At 39.8% G+C, this 16,253-nt stretch overlaps 1 protein-coding gene and 1 pseudogene across 1 annotated transcript; both read left to right on the top strand.

Annotated features, from left to right (window-relative positions):
- The first annotated feature begins 7,845 nt into the window (after positions 1 to 7,845).
- LOC112193437 lies at positions 7,846 to 13,706 on the top strand (annotated as a pseudogene).
- Positions 8,062 to 8,977, top strand: LOC121052181 (ervatamin-B-like). The gene is made up of 2 exons (XM_040516402.1): positions 8,062 to 8,257; positions 8,355 to 8,977. Exons 1-2 carry the CDS (start codon positions 8,062 to 8,064, stop codon positions 8,975 to 8,977), a joined length of 819 nt encoding a protein of 272 aa, XP_040372336.1.
- Positions 13,707 to 16,253: the final 2,547 nt, after the last annotated feature.

The following is a 16,253-nucleotide window of genomic DNA, read 5'->3' on the forward strand; positions in this document are numbered from 1 at the left end:
TCTTTGAGCTTCACATAGTCCGCTGTGTTGTGATTCCACAAGTTGTGGAATTTGCAGTACTTCTTCCCTTTTAGCTGGTCTGGTCAAGGAAAAGGTCCAAAGTCGGTCTTTACCATCTTCGCGGCGATCATCTCGTCCAGAATCTCATGTGCCTTATTGGCATCATATGTATATGTCGCGAATTCAGGTTTGGTGAAGGCCATCGATTTGAGCTTGACAGGTTCCTTGGAAATTTTCAATTGCTTCAGGGCTGGATCCTTCTTCCCGGTTAGTTCATAAGCAGCGATATCATTCTCTTCTTCCTCATCGTCATCCTGAACTACTTTTTCACTATGATGATGGTAGTAAGGGTCATAAGTAGACGGATGGTAGCTCAGGGCCGCTGCGATGCGATGTTTTCCTGGTACATATGTCCCTTTGGACGCATTCTTCCTTGCGTCAGTTTCTCTGAGGAGATGTTCAAAGCTGCCCACCTCTATGATGAGTTCTCCCATTGACTGGATCATGCTGCCATGTTGCTTCTTTTGCTGACGAGGTTCCAAACCTTTGACCGCCAGCTTGACTAACTCTTTCTCAGGCAGGATGACGTTCAGTTTGGCTTTCTGAATTTGGAAGCGCTGAAGATAGGCCACAGCGGACTCTGTAGGCTGCTAGGCCATCTGAGTGAGAAAAGCCAAGTCAACCTTAGGCTCAATGGCTCCGAAGGTTTCTCGGAAAAGCATTTCCATTGTGTGCCAATCCGCCACTGTTCCTGGTCGAAGCTTGGAAAACCATCTAAAGGCAGCTCCCGAAAGAGAAGTGCCAAAGATCCTGCATTTGAGGATATCGATCATCATTCTGGTACTGGCCGCATTGCACCCTAAACCTGGCCAAATGGGTTGCCGCATCCTCGGTGTCTTCCCCTGAAAAAGTAGAAAATATGATATTTTTATAACCCTTGGGAAAGGGCGCGAGCATTATATGCGGCGGGAAAGGTCCCTCATAAACCCCATCCAGTTGGGCCCTAGGATTAGTCAACCTGATCATCTCCTCTACCTCTTCACGTCTTACATATTCTGGACCCGGAGGAGGAGGTGGTGTCGCCACAGTCTGGAGAGCAGCCTGCAAAGTTATTGCTTGGTTTACAGTCGCTGTCCCCTCTCCCCCACGTACAACGCGGGTTGTAGCTGGTTGCTGAAGAGTCACTGCTGGCACAGGCGTCTCTTTGGCCAAGGCTGTTATCTTGATCGGGTTACCCATCTGGTCAATCCCATAGTAGGGTCTTGGCAGTTCTTGATATATATTTTCTGCCCCATCGCTGTCGTATTGAACAAATGTAGCAGAGTCGGACGAGGTTCCACCAACCTTCGAGGCCTGATGATTCTGTCTGGTGGTCTGTCAACATGGTGAGCTGGTTTTTTCCTTGCTGCAGCAGATAACCAGAGCTTGCTCTTTATTTTTCAGTGGTGTAGCAGCAACGGTGGCCGAAGGAATAGCGGTATTGCTGCTAACCTTCTCTCGCTGATTCGAGGGCACATACTTACCCGAACTAGACGACTGGCCAAGGGAACCAAGGATAGCGTTAGGATCCCCTAAAGCCTTGTTCAACACTTCTCTTGCTTGGTTCAATTCGGCTCTCTGCATGGACACCTCTGTTGCGAGGTTAGCGCCATCCTTGCGAAGACCTGCCATATCTGACGCAGTCTGCTTGGTTTGGTTCTCGATAGCCTCCATGATTTCTTTCTGGCACTGATTCTGCTCGCTAGCGATACCTGCGGCATGGGCCCTTACTGCATTATCTGATTGTGCGATCTGTTGTTTAGTATCCTCTCCATGTCGGGTAATGTGCTGGTCTAGTTCGCGTATGAGCTGATCTGTTTTCGCGGTTTCCCTTTCAAAATCAGCGGCTATCTTCTTGCGATGATTTTCAATATTCTCCATGATGATCGCAAACCTTACCTCGGAGGTCGCTCCCTCTGGAATAGGCTACGCAACGAAAGCCTCTCTTTCTCCACTCTCCACTGTATTGGAGACAGCGGTAGTGATAACAGGCTCACTGGCCTGATTATTAGTGACATTCTGACCCTCAGTAGTGGTCGGGTGATTCTCTTCCCGTTCAGTTGGCATGATGGGTGATTAGGAATGACGAGAAAATCTCTGAGTCACTTGTTCTTCAGAAAGACCATGACAGTCCGCGCGAGAATGCGGTCTGTAACTGGAGGTCTTATGCTTTGAGCAGTTAGCGTAAACCTTTTGGTAAGAGTTTTCGCTAGACTTCCCAATGGCTACGTTCACGCAAAGACACCTTTGTGGTCCCACCGGGCGTGCCAAAATGTTTGGTTCCAAAACCAGTCGGCGTGCAAACTGTCTCTTTTGAGCGTGTGGGATGGCGTGCCAGCACCGTGGGGTGCAGTCGTCCAGGGAATCCCTTGACCTGACTTCTTCTTCAAGCGTTGTGGACGAAGAAAGCACCAACCTCGTCACAAGGTTCTTCTCTATCCTTCCGAGAAAGGACTTTCTGCCTTACGGATAAGGACTTTGGATGTGATCTCTTTGTGTCACCGAATCAATACTCAACGTTGTAGGCTGAGCAGAGCAATCACTGGGAAGTTTAGAGAAAGCACAGGTTTTGCTAAAGCGTGACTTTAGCTTCGCTGGGGTTGCAAGGGCGTTACCCTTGCTTCGCTGGTTGTGTCGGTGGCAGTAGCACTGGCAGCTGGCTCTTGGAGCTATACCCCAATAAGGTTTCGTTTTCCTTATGGATCACGGAATGGGCGAAGCTATACCCCAAACCCAAATAGGCTTATTTTTGGGCCGCAGGTATCGGCCCGCTGGGTTAAATCCACTAAAGGATTTTGCCAAAAATAATTTTGGGCTCAAACACAATGGATGAGGTGAATGATGATTGGTAACTCAATAATTACTTCAAAACTACACCTAGTGCAAAGAACGTAGAGTACGGTAATAGAAGAGCGAAGAAGTAAACTCTAAACTAAGAGCAGGAGGTAAAGAACAATAAAGTAACTTGCAAGAATTGAAAGAGCATTAATGTAAAGAGCAAAAAGATAAACGGCTTAAAGATAAAACTATCAACTTTTATCAAAAAGTAGCAAAGGAAAAAATTGAAATATCAATACTAGATTACAAGAAAAACGAAGGGAAATGACTTGAACTAGTAGAGCCAACAACTAAAGAATTGAAAAGACAATGAAACTAATCTGGAGCTAAGAATAATAAAAGGAAATGGAGTTTTAACTGGAGATGTGTGTGTGTGATGTCTTCTGTTGATGCTTCTATTTATATTGGCTGCTTTTTGACTTGAACTGATCGCTTGACTCTTTGAAGTTGAGTGGAATTCGGCCTCATCTTGGCTTAATGACTCTATCTCAATTTGGCTTTAATAATTATCGTCGATTGACTTGACGCTGGACTCTATCTTGATCGGCTGTGATGGTCATTATCAACGGCTGGAACTAATCTTGAAGCAAACTAACTTGGATTGAACTCTCCTTATGTGCTGACGTGAGCTTCAAGTCGATTGAAATACTAACTTGATCAAATTTCATCTTTATCACTTATCGAACTTATCTGTCTATCGTCTATTATCTTCCCAAGTTGTTGAGTCCAAGTTAGAAACTGACTAGAGCGATTTGAACAACTGGTCGATGAGCTTTTAGACAATAAATCTCTTTTCGAACTGATGACTATGGGCTAGCCGATAACTAAAGGCCTAACTTTCGAAACCCTCTATCGGCCTAGTTTTTATCTGACCCGTTTTTAACCAAATGTATTATCCAATTATTCATCGGCCGACATGTTTAGTCATCGGCCCATTTGTTCTTTGAGCGGCTTGTTAAAATTTGAAGTCACTCAATGATTATCTGCACATTAGCTATGTCTGAGTGGACATGCAAATGTGAGTACAAACAAAAAGACTGAAAGAGAAAGATAATTGCCGTCAATGGCCCGACACTCTTGTGGCGGCTGGCGCTCCACCACATTTGGCATCTACATCATTGGTGGCACCGTAATTAATCTACTACGTCTTCTGTAAATTTGGTACTTTAAACACAATGTTCACATACCCAAAAATGTAATCCTATCCCATAAAGTCATGCTTTGCAAATATATGCTACGAAGGTGTGTGCCCTAAGCTTCATGGAAAATTTGGTTTCCATGGCAACATCAACATGTATTTGCAAAGCATGGCCTTATTGTAATGGATACCCGATGATGTAAACACCATTGCTCTTCCGATTATGTGTATATAGTTCCTTGCCACCTCCTGAACTACTCATCATCATCCCAGCTTCGACATAACCATGGCAGTTACAGGCTTCTGGGTACCTATCCTCAACTCTTTTTTTGGAACTTGGAAGTAAAAGAAATTATAAATTGGGGGTGTGAGCTCGATGCCTTTCTCCATGATCTTCTGAAATGAGTCGAGCTTGACAATGTTTACTCTTTGCTTGCAAATTTATAGTCCCTCATCACTGGACCCTTCATGCACAATAGTGTGAGATATCATCACCTTCTGATAAAGATCAATCGGTTATGGCCGGATCATCAGTTCTAACTGAGCCTTATTGAACTACCTCATTTAATTAGCACCATTCAATGCCATGTCTTGGTTTGCACAACGTTTCAATCTCTTTACAGACGTACCTCTATCTAGTCTCCCTAGAGTGCACCACGGTCATCACGTCTGCTCGATCATATGTATATACAATTATATATTAGTTATGTGGAATTAATGTCTACTCCAATTCATAACCTTTTTCATATATACATGTATATATAATTGTATATATGCCAGTCATATAATTGTTCTGCAGTTATTAGTATTTCTCTTGTTTCAATTTTTGATAGAGTACATACGTATATTCTTGTTATTTCTCGATTAGCTTCAACAAAAAATATGTATTCTTCTTTTTTTTAATTCTAATTAATTAAGGTGGTATGGAAGGGTTCCTTTCACTAGCCTCTCAATTACACGTCACAAAATTAGTTGCTTCAGATGGTAATGACTACTTTGCACATTTGATAGAAAATAGTTAAATCATTAACCACACCGAAAATGATATGGTAGCAAATTAAGGGAAATCCTCTTTTACTCATTTTGCATACCATTGTCATTTTTGTCCATAATTGTAGTAGCTCATAAACCAATTTTCAGCAAAAATTAAGAGGGTAATGATTAAACTTGCTTTAGTTCAACTTGATTCAGCCGTGTAAATATATCAGCTTAGCTTCATCATACAATGGTTGATAAGTACACGTGGTGTACCTTCATATAATACTGTCTCGGGCTCTCTGCATTAGGGTTTTGAAGAGAAACTAAGATAGTGTAGAGATTGACCTTCCCTAAACTACCCCCTCGACTTTCCGCCCAGACTCATAAAAGTGCAATGCCACTACCGTAATAAGTACCAAATCCAAGTGCTTTGTCAAAGAACCTCTATAACCACCTCGATATAAATAATTTTCACTACCATCTCTCTCCCTAAAACTTCATCCAAAGATTCAACAACGGTCACCATGCATCTCCTCCTCCTTGCAATCCTGGCCCTCCTCTTCTCTCTCTCCGCAGCCTCCCCAGACAGCCCTGCGCTCAGTGGTTGGAAGCCGATCAAGAACATCAACGACCCCCACGTGCAGTGGTGGACGGAGGAATATATACGTATGGGGGCCAAAAAATTTAACCAAACACCAAAAGACCATTGATGAACCAAAATGGCAAAATACATCCCCTGTATTTGGTTGCAATCAGTGCATATAACTGCCATATAATACACAAATAACTGCCATATAATACACAAATATGATTCGCATTATACAAAAAAGACTTGAGCTTTTCCCAGCACAAAAGACAATCAATATTTCCTAACAAAACATAAACAATACTGCTCAAGTCATCTATAGTTGTCCATGACGAGGAGCCATCTTTTGGAATCGTTGAATTATAGGCTCATTGTCAATGACATTGAATATATCTTTCTCAGGGGGTGGTTGCATGTCTATTTTTCTTTTAAAGAATCTTTCCATGACTCTTTCACACAATTTACAACTACATTAGATGATTAAAGTGTAAGTAAAATTGTTTGAAAACTAAGAAACGATCAATATAGTAAACAAAATCGTATGAAATCTAGCAAAAATATTAGTATATATGCTTATAGAGTTCCACACTTCAATCCTTCTAGGCATGCAAAAAGAAAAGAGATCAAAACAATGGCAATAAAATCTTTCAACACAAAAAAAAGAGTTACAGAGCAATCAAATTATATTATCAACATCATAACATGAAGCCATGATACTGATGGTAGAACATCAAGTCATCAACTCATCAATTCACATTGTTCTCAACAAGTCTACACAAGAACAAAGCCACAGAGGAGAAGAAAAACAGTAAAAAAGAAACAAACAAATTGATCGATCAACCTGAGTGTTGGCTTTGGTAGTTGAGTTTGATCAACAAAGAGAAATTGATATATGGGGTTTGAGAAACGAATCCATCGCAGCAACTAGGAAGCCAGCAATATCAGTTGGTACTTGGTTATTGACTTTGAGTGCAGAGTGCTGGCTTTGGTACTTGGTAGTTGAGTTTGAATATATATGTTGAATGGGGTTGCACAAGAAGCTACGTGCTCCCCTTTTTCTTGTTTTTTTCGTCAGTTTGTGCCTTTGTGGGAGTTGTGTCACTTGTGCGTTGTGGGCCTGTTGATATCATGATATGTTTAGACTTTAGACGGTTTGTGGGCTTTGAAGTTTGAATTGTGCCATTATGGGAACACTGAACACAATATATATACATATATCATATATGTTGTTTATATATGGCCACTTGATGGGGGCAAAATGTATACTTGGGAGCCAAATGTCAAAATCTCAGTGGGAGTAGTGGCCCCCACTAGTCCTGAACTGCCTCCGCCCCTGCCCACGTGAAGGAGATCGCGGAGTTCGCAGTGTCCTCAAGAAATCTAAGAACAAGTTGGTGTTCCAGAGCGTCGTCAAAGGCGAGACTCAGGTGGTCGCCTGGGAAAACTTCCGGCTTGTCATTGCCGTCAAGGATAAATCCTCGGCTGTGAAATATGAGGCTGTTGTGTGGGAGAGGCTTTGGTTAAACAGTAAGATATTGACGTCCTTTAAACAAGTCAAGGAGTAGTTTATATGTCGATTTATGTTGCTTATCTACCTTCATTAATTTCGCTATAATAAAGATCGAATGGAGAATTTAGTGCTTGTTATTAATTTCGATATTGTTTCCAGATATTTCGTAATATAACGTGTAAGTTTGATATATGCTCGATCACGCTCATTGTTCTTCACTGTTTGGAAATTTTGGGAGTCTCCTCGTAATTAATTTAACATTTTAAATCCTGAAATAAATCCCTCTCTAAAAAAAACAGAAATAAATTACAGGTAAGGAAACCACTAAATTAAATTGTAACATATAACATAAACAAAAAATTACAGGTACAATTAATAGTGGTTGACCACAAAAATTACAGGTACATTTAATAGTCACCCTGTGATTCTTCACTATATATTACATAAAAGAAAATGACCAAATATTAATTAGAATTAAACCCACCAAATGAAAAACTATTATTCATAATTGTGATACTTTAAGAATGACAAATTTTAAACCAGCCAAAATTAAATTCCGGTAGGTCTATCATAGTATGTGAGACATGCTCACATTTTATATAAACCGATGACAGCATGCTCTCTCCTTCACAGCTTGCTAAATCAAAGTCATTTAGTATCAGAGACCCCTCATTGATATATACCAAGTGTAGTACTGCAATGGCTTTTCAAAATAACCTTGTTATAATTGCCATTTTATCTATCATCTTGGGGGCAATGGCACAACCCCCAGCCACGTCCAACGATGAAGTTGATCCCTCTACATTTTTGAAAACATTTGAGCAATGGATGGCACAGTTCGGACGCACTTACGGTGACAATGCAGAGAAACAAAGGCGTCTCACCATATTCGTGAAGAACTTGTTATTTGTAAATAACTTCAACAGCCAAGGGAATAAGACTTACAAGTTAAGCGTCAACTTGTTTTCTGATATGGCCAATGAAGAATTTCTCGGACTTTACACTGGATTTCAAGCTCCCAATGTCACCTTAAACTCAAGCTCATTCCGTGGACAACGTAATATCAAATCTTTTAGGTACCAAGACCTGTCTGAAACTGATGTTCCGACTAGAATTGACTGGAGGGAACAAGGTGCTGTTACCCCCGTCAAGGAACAAGGACAATGCCGTAAGAACCACCATATCTCAAACCTTGATATCAATTCCTTGTATATTAATGGCTTTCTTCCACGTAAATTTATCAAATTCTCTGTACACATATGCAGGTTCTTGTTGGGCATTTTCAGCAGTGGCAGCTATTGAGGGCATTACCAAAATCAATAGTAACCAATTGATTTCACTGTCCGAGCAACAACTTGTGGACTGTAACAGAGATCAAATTAACAAGGGCTGCGGTGGTGGTAATATGGAAGATGCCTTTAAATACATAAATGACAACGGAGGAATCACTAGTGAAGAAAACTACCAATACAAGGGTGCAGAAGAGACATGTGACACTACTAAGACGACTGAATATGCTGCCAAGATAAACGGTTATGAAATGGTTCCTCCCAATAGCGAAAATGATCTACTGAAGGCCGTGGCCAAGCAACCAGTCTCAGTTGCCATTGATGCCGATGGAGATGAATTTAGGGCATACGCAAGTGGGGTATTTTCTGGTAATTGCGGGACAAACCTAACCCATGCTGTTACAATCGTTGGGTTCGGAACGACTGAAGAAGGCACCAACTATTGGTTAGTGAAGAATTCATGGGGCGAAACCTGGGGTGAAAAGGGCTACGTGAGAATTCTTCGAAATGCTGGTCCTCCAGGAGGTTTGTGTGGCATTGCTATGTACCCTTCTTATCCAACTGCATCAGCTATGGCACCCGCTCCCTCACCACTGTAGTTAGTAAACATAACCTTGCAGATCAAATAAGTTCAGATGCTAGGAACTAGTCACTAGTGGTGATCAGGCTATGAATTTTTTTCCTTTTCTTTTTTTGTTTAGTTTGTTTTGTTTTTTATTACATTTTTCCTATCAAATTTAGAAAATAATTATTGTTTCAAAAGAAGTGTGTAACAGTGAAACAAGAGGCCTGTGATTGACAATCCCTCATTTCACCCTACAGAACATTATTGAGACAAGTATTCGAATAATAACCATTTGGTCTAGTACTTATTGATCGACAATGTATAATTAGTATTCTTTTAGTCACTTAAAATGAAATTGAAATACTCTTATCAAAGACATAATTCTATAGTCGATCTATGTATAGAGATACTACTTGACAATAAACAAGAATAATACTCATTTTGAGTGAAACTACATGAATACTATAAAATCTACATAAATAAACATACCTGCATCTCGAATAATAACACCCACTTGTAATTCTCACACACACACACACACAAACACAGGAATGTTCAGAGGCAGATGTCCGCAAAGGACTTTACGAAGTGCATTCTTCCAAATATCAGTCGTTGGATGGGTGTAATCGAACTTCAACGGCTCACTTGAAAGCCCACGTGTGATTCTAGTTTGTCACTTTATTTCTTTCTTTCTTTGACCAAGTTTGTCAAGAACCACATTGCAGCTCTCTCGTGAATCATCTTGCTTCAGAGAGATGGTGAGAATCTAAAACTAGAAACCATAGATTTGTTGAGGACTTTTCCACTTTGAGATAAATCTCATTGCACCACCCACAAAGCTTCTCACCTCTCTCATCCATCAATAATAGTACGGCTAGATCCAGAAACAAATAATAAGTGCATACTAAATTTCATGTTAACATATAATTATTAAAGATGGAGAAGAACCAAAAAGAAAATGAGAAAACGGAGAGCTATCCCAACTCGAATTCTCACTTACAAAAAGACATGTGGAAGATTAAAAGCAAAGCCAGAGATTTTGGATCTAAGAGGGAAGAATTGGTTCAAAGTATATGCAAAATCTAATCCTGATGTCTACGATCTCATCTTAAATCCCAAATATGGGCTTCTATTTCTTTTTTAAATTGTAGAAGTGAATAGTGATGTGTTGAGACTTGAGATTTGAGAACTTGGGAGTTTGAAGCGGTGAGAGCGGACACGGGTCATCTACCAGCATATGGTTTTTTTAGTCAATAGGCCAGCAAACACCCCTATTGAGTAAAATCGCAAACTTGCAGAGAATATATTGATCAAATCCCAAAAGACAAGGCTTGATATCAAAGGCTTGTTGGAAGATTGATTTGATTGTCTCATACTCGACCTAATATTGCCTATATAATTTGGACTTCAATGATTCGATTGCTTCGGATGCTGATGGCGCGCTTGAGTTGTTAGGCCAAGGGGTTTCTTTCAAGCTCGTTAGTGCTGTTAATGCTGAATCTGGTCAGTTTTCTCATCTATTTTAACTTTCAGTTCATTAAAGATTAGGTACATTGTAGCACAAGTTTCAAATTACTAATGAGCTAGCTTGTGTTAATTTTGTAGCAAACGGGTTGCAAGGGAAAGTTGGAAAGGCAGCATACTTGGAAAACTGGTTCGCACAGTCACACCCATAACAGCAAGAGAGTCCGTTTTTAATGTCACCTTTGACTGGGAAGAGGAAATCAGAGTTCCAGGAGCGTTCTTGATAAGAAACAATCATCACAGTGAGTTTTATCTTAAGACTGTCACACTCGAAGATGTTCCGGATGAGGGCAGGATCCACTGTTTACAACTCTTGGGTATACCCTGCAGCCAAATACGTATACACAAAAGATCGCATTTTCTTTGTTAACAAGGTAATCAATCTTCCACAGTGAAGTAAATTACTTCACTTCAACTTCTTACATAGGGTTTATGTGTAAGGTTGTGATTCAGTTATGTATTGTATCCTAAGCTATATACATCCTCTATATATCTATATATATATATATATATATATATATTGATTGTGCAGTCATATCTTCCAAGTGATACACCATTGCCACTACAAAGTTACAGAGAAGACGAACTAGTAAACTTAAGAGGAGATGGGGAAGGAGAGCTCAAGGAATAGGACAGGATTTGTGACTGTGCTTACTACAGTGATCTCGGGGATCCAGAAGAGGGCGAAGAATATGTCCGTCCTATTCTTGGAGGATCTAGAGAGTACCCTTACCCTCGAAGATGAAGAACTGGACGAGCACTGACAAAGACAGATTAGCCATGCACATCTGGATTTTAGTTGAACTTTTTATATAGTTATGATCATAGATTTCTGATCATTTAACTCTAACAGATTCAAACAGCGAGAGTAGGTTGAACCTTCTTCTGAGCCTAAACATTTATGTTCCGAGAGATGAACGATTTGGCCACTTGAAGTTGGCAGACTTTCTTACTTATGGTTTAAAATCCATAGCTCAGTTCGTTAGAACAGGGCTTGAGGCTTTGTCTGATGATACTCCCAACGAGTTTGACAGCTTCGAAGATGTGCTTAAACTTTATGAAGGAGGGATTCCTTTGCCTCAAGGTTTATTAAAGGATATTGGGGACAACATCCCAGTGGAGATGCTCAAGGAAATTCTACGAACCGATGGTGGTGAAAATTTCCTCAGGTTCCCAGTGCCTCAAGTGATCAAAGGTATGGTATATGTGTACATGTATGTGTGTACATTCAAATGGTATGTGTACATTTTTGAAGTTGGAGGCTTAATACTATTTTCTTTCATTTTTAGAGGATATGACTGCTCGGAGGACTAATGAAGAATTTGCCTGAGAAATGTTGGCTGGAGTTGACCCTGTCACCATTCAGCGTCTCCAAGTAATCTTCACGTAAATTTTTGCAATTAAGAAACATATAAATATATCAACTATCAACCTTATTTAATTTCCATTTCTTCCATCTTCTTTACAGCTAGATGGAGAATCATGATATATTTTTTATAACTTTTGCTTCAAATTTAACTGTAGAAATTTCCACCAGCAAGCCAGCTGGATCCAACAGTTTACGGTGATCAAACCAGTACAATAACAGAATAGCACATAAAGGATAACTTGGAAGGGCTTTCAATAGATGAGGTAATAGTAATACTAATACTTTCAAATTATTTCCTCCCTTAAATTAATCATTAGACGATTACCTTATTATTTTGACTTGATAACATTTCAAATTAATGAAAATGATAGGCAATCGAGAACAAGAAGCTATTCATATTAGATCATCATGATGCCTTTATGCCGTACCTGAGGCGGATAAACTCAACCAGCAACAAGATCTATGGGAGCAGGACGCTCCTTTTCTTGAAAAGTGATGGAACTTTGAAGCCATTGCTAATTGAACTAAGCTTGCCACATCCTGATGGAGATCAGTTTGGTTGAATTAGTAATGTATATACACCCGCTGAAGAAGGTGTAGAAAGCACCATATGGCAGCTAGCCAAAGCTTATGTTGCCGTAAATGACTCTGGATATCATCAACTCATAAGTCACTGGTAGAACTTCATTAAAGAAACCTTAGAAACAATTTCATCCTAGATATGCTTTAAAAATCTTACTGATCATTTTTTGGCCACAGGTTGAATACTCATGCGGTGATTCAGCCATTTGTAATAGCTACCAACAGGCAGCTAAGCGTGCTTCACCCAATCTACAAACTTCTGCATCCACACTTCCTCAACACAATGAATATCAATGCACAAGGCAGGCAAATCCTCATCAATGCCGGCGGCATTCTGGAGACAACGGTTTTTCCAGCCAAGTATGCCATGGAGTTGTCCTCAGTTGTTTATAAGAATTGGGTTTTCCCTGACCAAGCTCTACCAAGAGACCTCCTAAAAAGGTAATTAAACACTAGTTGTGATTAGTATTGTCTTCACATTAAGTCTATACATTTCAATGACATTTGTATGTGCTGACAAAAATTATGCAGAGGAGTGGCAGTGAAGGATGAAAATTCTGAGCATGGTGTTCGCCTACTGATAGAGGACTATCCATTTGCTGTTGATGGCCTTCAAATCTGGTCTGCAATAAAAACTTGGGTTTAGGACTGTTGTACCATCTACTACAATACTGATGAGACGGTTCAAAAAGACACTGAACTCCAATCCTGGTGGAAGGAACTAGTAGAGGAGGGTCACGGTGACAAAAAAAAAATTAGCCCTGGTGGCCCAAAATGCAGACTCGCGAAGAGCTAATCGAAACATGTACTATCATCATTTGGACTGCTTCTGCTCTGCATGTAGCGGTTAACTTTGGACAGTACCCTTTTGCTGGATACCTTCCAAACCGACCAACTGGAAGCCGAATATTCATGCCCGAAAAGGGAACTGCTGAATATGATGAGCTTGAGTCCAACCCTTATAAGGCATTCTTGAGAACAATTACTGCTCATCTGCAGACTGTGCTCGGCATTTCCCTCATAGAAATTCTGTCTAGGCATACTAGTAATTAAGTGTATCTTGGGCAGAGAGACACTCCAGAGTGGACATCAGAAGCGAAAGTGCTGGAAGCCTTTGAGAGATTTGGAAAGAAGCTAGCTGAAATTGAGGATGGAATTGTCAGCATGAACAATGATGAAGGACTGAAGAACCAAGTCGGACCAGTGAAGATGCCTTACAATTTGTTGTTTCCTACTGGCGGAAGTTGGACTTTCTGGCAAAGGAATTCCCAACAGTGTCTCTATCTAAATTAACCTTGTATGTTTCTGTTGTTTGCTAGAGTTGTTTTACTCTTTCTTTTATAAAGGGAAGGGTGAGATGTTTGAGGAGGGTCATGCTTGATGCTTCAAATAACCCCAAGTTGAAAATGGGGACTTTCAAGTTTCAAATCTATGGATTTTAGTAAGTTAAGATGGCCGAAATGAAGAAGACAGTAAAGCAAAATTGAAATGCATTCTTTGAAGATGAAACACATTCAATCACCAGAAAAGAAGACACTAGGTGACTAGACAATAAAACCAACACTCATTTGCAGAACCTAGGACTGAGAAGTGATTGCTTTCAATATCCCAAACATCATATACATACTGATATGTGGAGTAGGGTATCTTTTGCAGACATGAACACTAGTTCCGTACTCAAATTGATATAAATAGTTCTCTTACTTTTTCCATCACAAAATTGCCTCCAGACTTGATGGTTGCTGAGAATGCTATATTTCTGCTAAGACACAATGAATAAGCAACAAAGACAAACACAATAGATAATGTCCATCTAAAATTACTGATAAATTACCTGTTTTATTGGCAGAGGCAACCAGAGAGCTGCAATTACCCAGTTAAGTCAACAAGAGAGTGACGAAAATTGATGAGCAGTAAAAACGAGAGGAGCAGGACCCCAAAGGACCGCTCCGATTATCTTTCCCACACCTTCCATTCCTAACGCAGAGAATAAAAGCTTCTGATCCCCTCAATACCTGCAATTTGACGTGCTCTTACCAGTCACATTATCATAATTACATACAGACCTAACCCATAAAATTGCATAGCTTAATCCTAAAATCCACAAAATTAGGAAGAATCACAAACAAGAACAATAAAAGAAAATACTGGATCCAAACTAACTATATACCTTGTAAATTCCACAGAAATGGATCGCAGTTCTTAAACTTGGCTTCTTCATCCAGGTGACGTCCTCTCGCAGTCGCAGAACCATCGGCCTCCCATTTCTGCTGTGTGTGTATGTGATGATCGAGTCTAAGCAAAATGAAGGTGCGGCAAATCTAATATAAAATGGGAGGAGAAGCCCTATCCCTAGTTTTCGAAATGACTGAAATGCTCCGACTTGTAGAAACGATTGGGCCGATTGGCATTTTGATCCAACTCTCAGAGAAGGCGCCATACAATTAATTGGTGACAAGTAATCTTTGTTAAAGGTTTGATTCCGATCCCATTTGTTAAAGTTTTTTTAGATACAATCTTTGTTGAGAGTTCATGTCAAAACGCTTCATTCCCTTGACCATTAAAAATTGATTGAGATTTAACTCCAATCATCATTGACATGATTGGTACTCGGGTGCGGGGGTAGTGTTACCAACTCAACCACTTGTGATGATTTTGTGGGATTAGTTTTTGTATCACTAATTACAACTTTTTGGTCATCTAATGTCCTAATTTAGATTATTAAAATCAGAAAGCGCTTTTATGTAACAACTTTGAGAGTATATTCTGTAAAAAATTTAAACTTTTCGCAAGTGTCAAACAACTAAAAGTTGGTGTAAATTGAAAATTTGAAATACAAAATATGATGTCATTTTTTTAATCTTGAATGTTGATGCCAAATCTCATTAGCTTATCGTTAGGAATCATAAATGAGTGGATGCATAGACACTCTACTTAAATTGCACAAGTCATTGTGCTATAGACAAAAGAAAGAGCTTACACTTGTACATGTCACGTCTCTCACATATATGTGAAAAATGAGCAGACACAAGACCAAAGCTAGTAGCTACAAAGCCCCAATTTGAAGGAGGCATATGCCTAACTAAAGCAAGACCCCCTTCTCCCAAAATTGAAATGGTAAGATAGTAAAGCAAAATTGAAATGCATTTTTTAAGTCGTGTGATTAAACTTTGTAAAGGCCAAAATGTTGCAATGCATTTATTTGAGTTTTGAAGTGAGTCTCGTAAACACGTAAACAACTCACTTTTATAATATAATTCTCAATTACACAATACAATTATGATGACCTATCAAACAATCAATTGTAAAATATTATGTAGATATAAATGTCTGAACAATGTGCTCCAGTCCATATCTGGCTTCTTCATCTAATTTAGAATAAGAATTGTTGCATTTTTTCACTCACACCTGAAATTCTCTTAGATACTCCAGTGTTGGTGCTTCTTTGCCGACCTTCTTCACTCAATCTGGCCATTCTTGATTGTTGACAAAGTTTTGACTGATGTAGCACCTCCTTCCACACATGTGCAGTACTCATGACGGTTTTGGAAGGAGGCGTGGAACTGCTAGAGGTCAACCAACATTCCTAATCAGTCTCTCACTCTTCATCAGGAACTGCCTATCTCAGGAGGCTAAGAATATTTGGTCGCAAACGTACATGTTGAGTCAACAATTTCCATGGCAGCTGCTCCTGCCATTATCTTTCCTAGACATCCTTGGAAGGGAGGAAATATACTACTTGTTGATTCCATCGGTACCTACAATTTAACATGCTTTAATTACTGTCTCATTATCATAAATGTATACATAACGAACAAACATACTAAGAAATTAA

Source organism: Rosa chinensis, chromosome 3 (assembly GCF_002994745.2).
Source record: "Rosa chinensis cultivar Old Blush chromosome 3, RchiOBHm-V2, whole genome shotgun sequence".
Lineage (NCBI taxonomy): Eukaryota > Viridiplantae > Streptophyta > Magnoliopsida > Rosales > Rosaceae > Rosa > Rosa chinensis.

Excerpts from the sequence above, each read along its gene's own strand:
- LOC121052181 (XM_040516402.1), top strand. The coding sequence starts at position 8,062 with ATGGCCAATGAAGAATTTCTCGGACTTTACACTGGATTTCAAGCTCCC. Across the intron at positions 8,258-8,354 it reads CAAGGAACAAGGACAATGCC|GTTCTTGTTGGGCATTTTCA; the intron begins GTAAGAACCACC and ends ACACATATGCAG.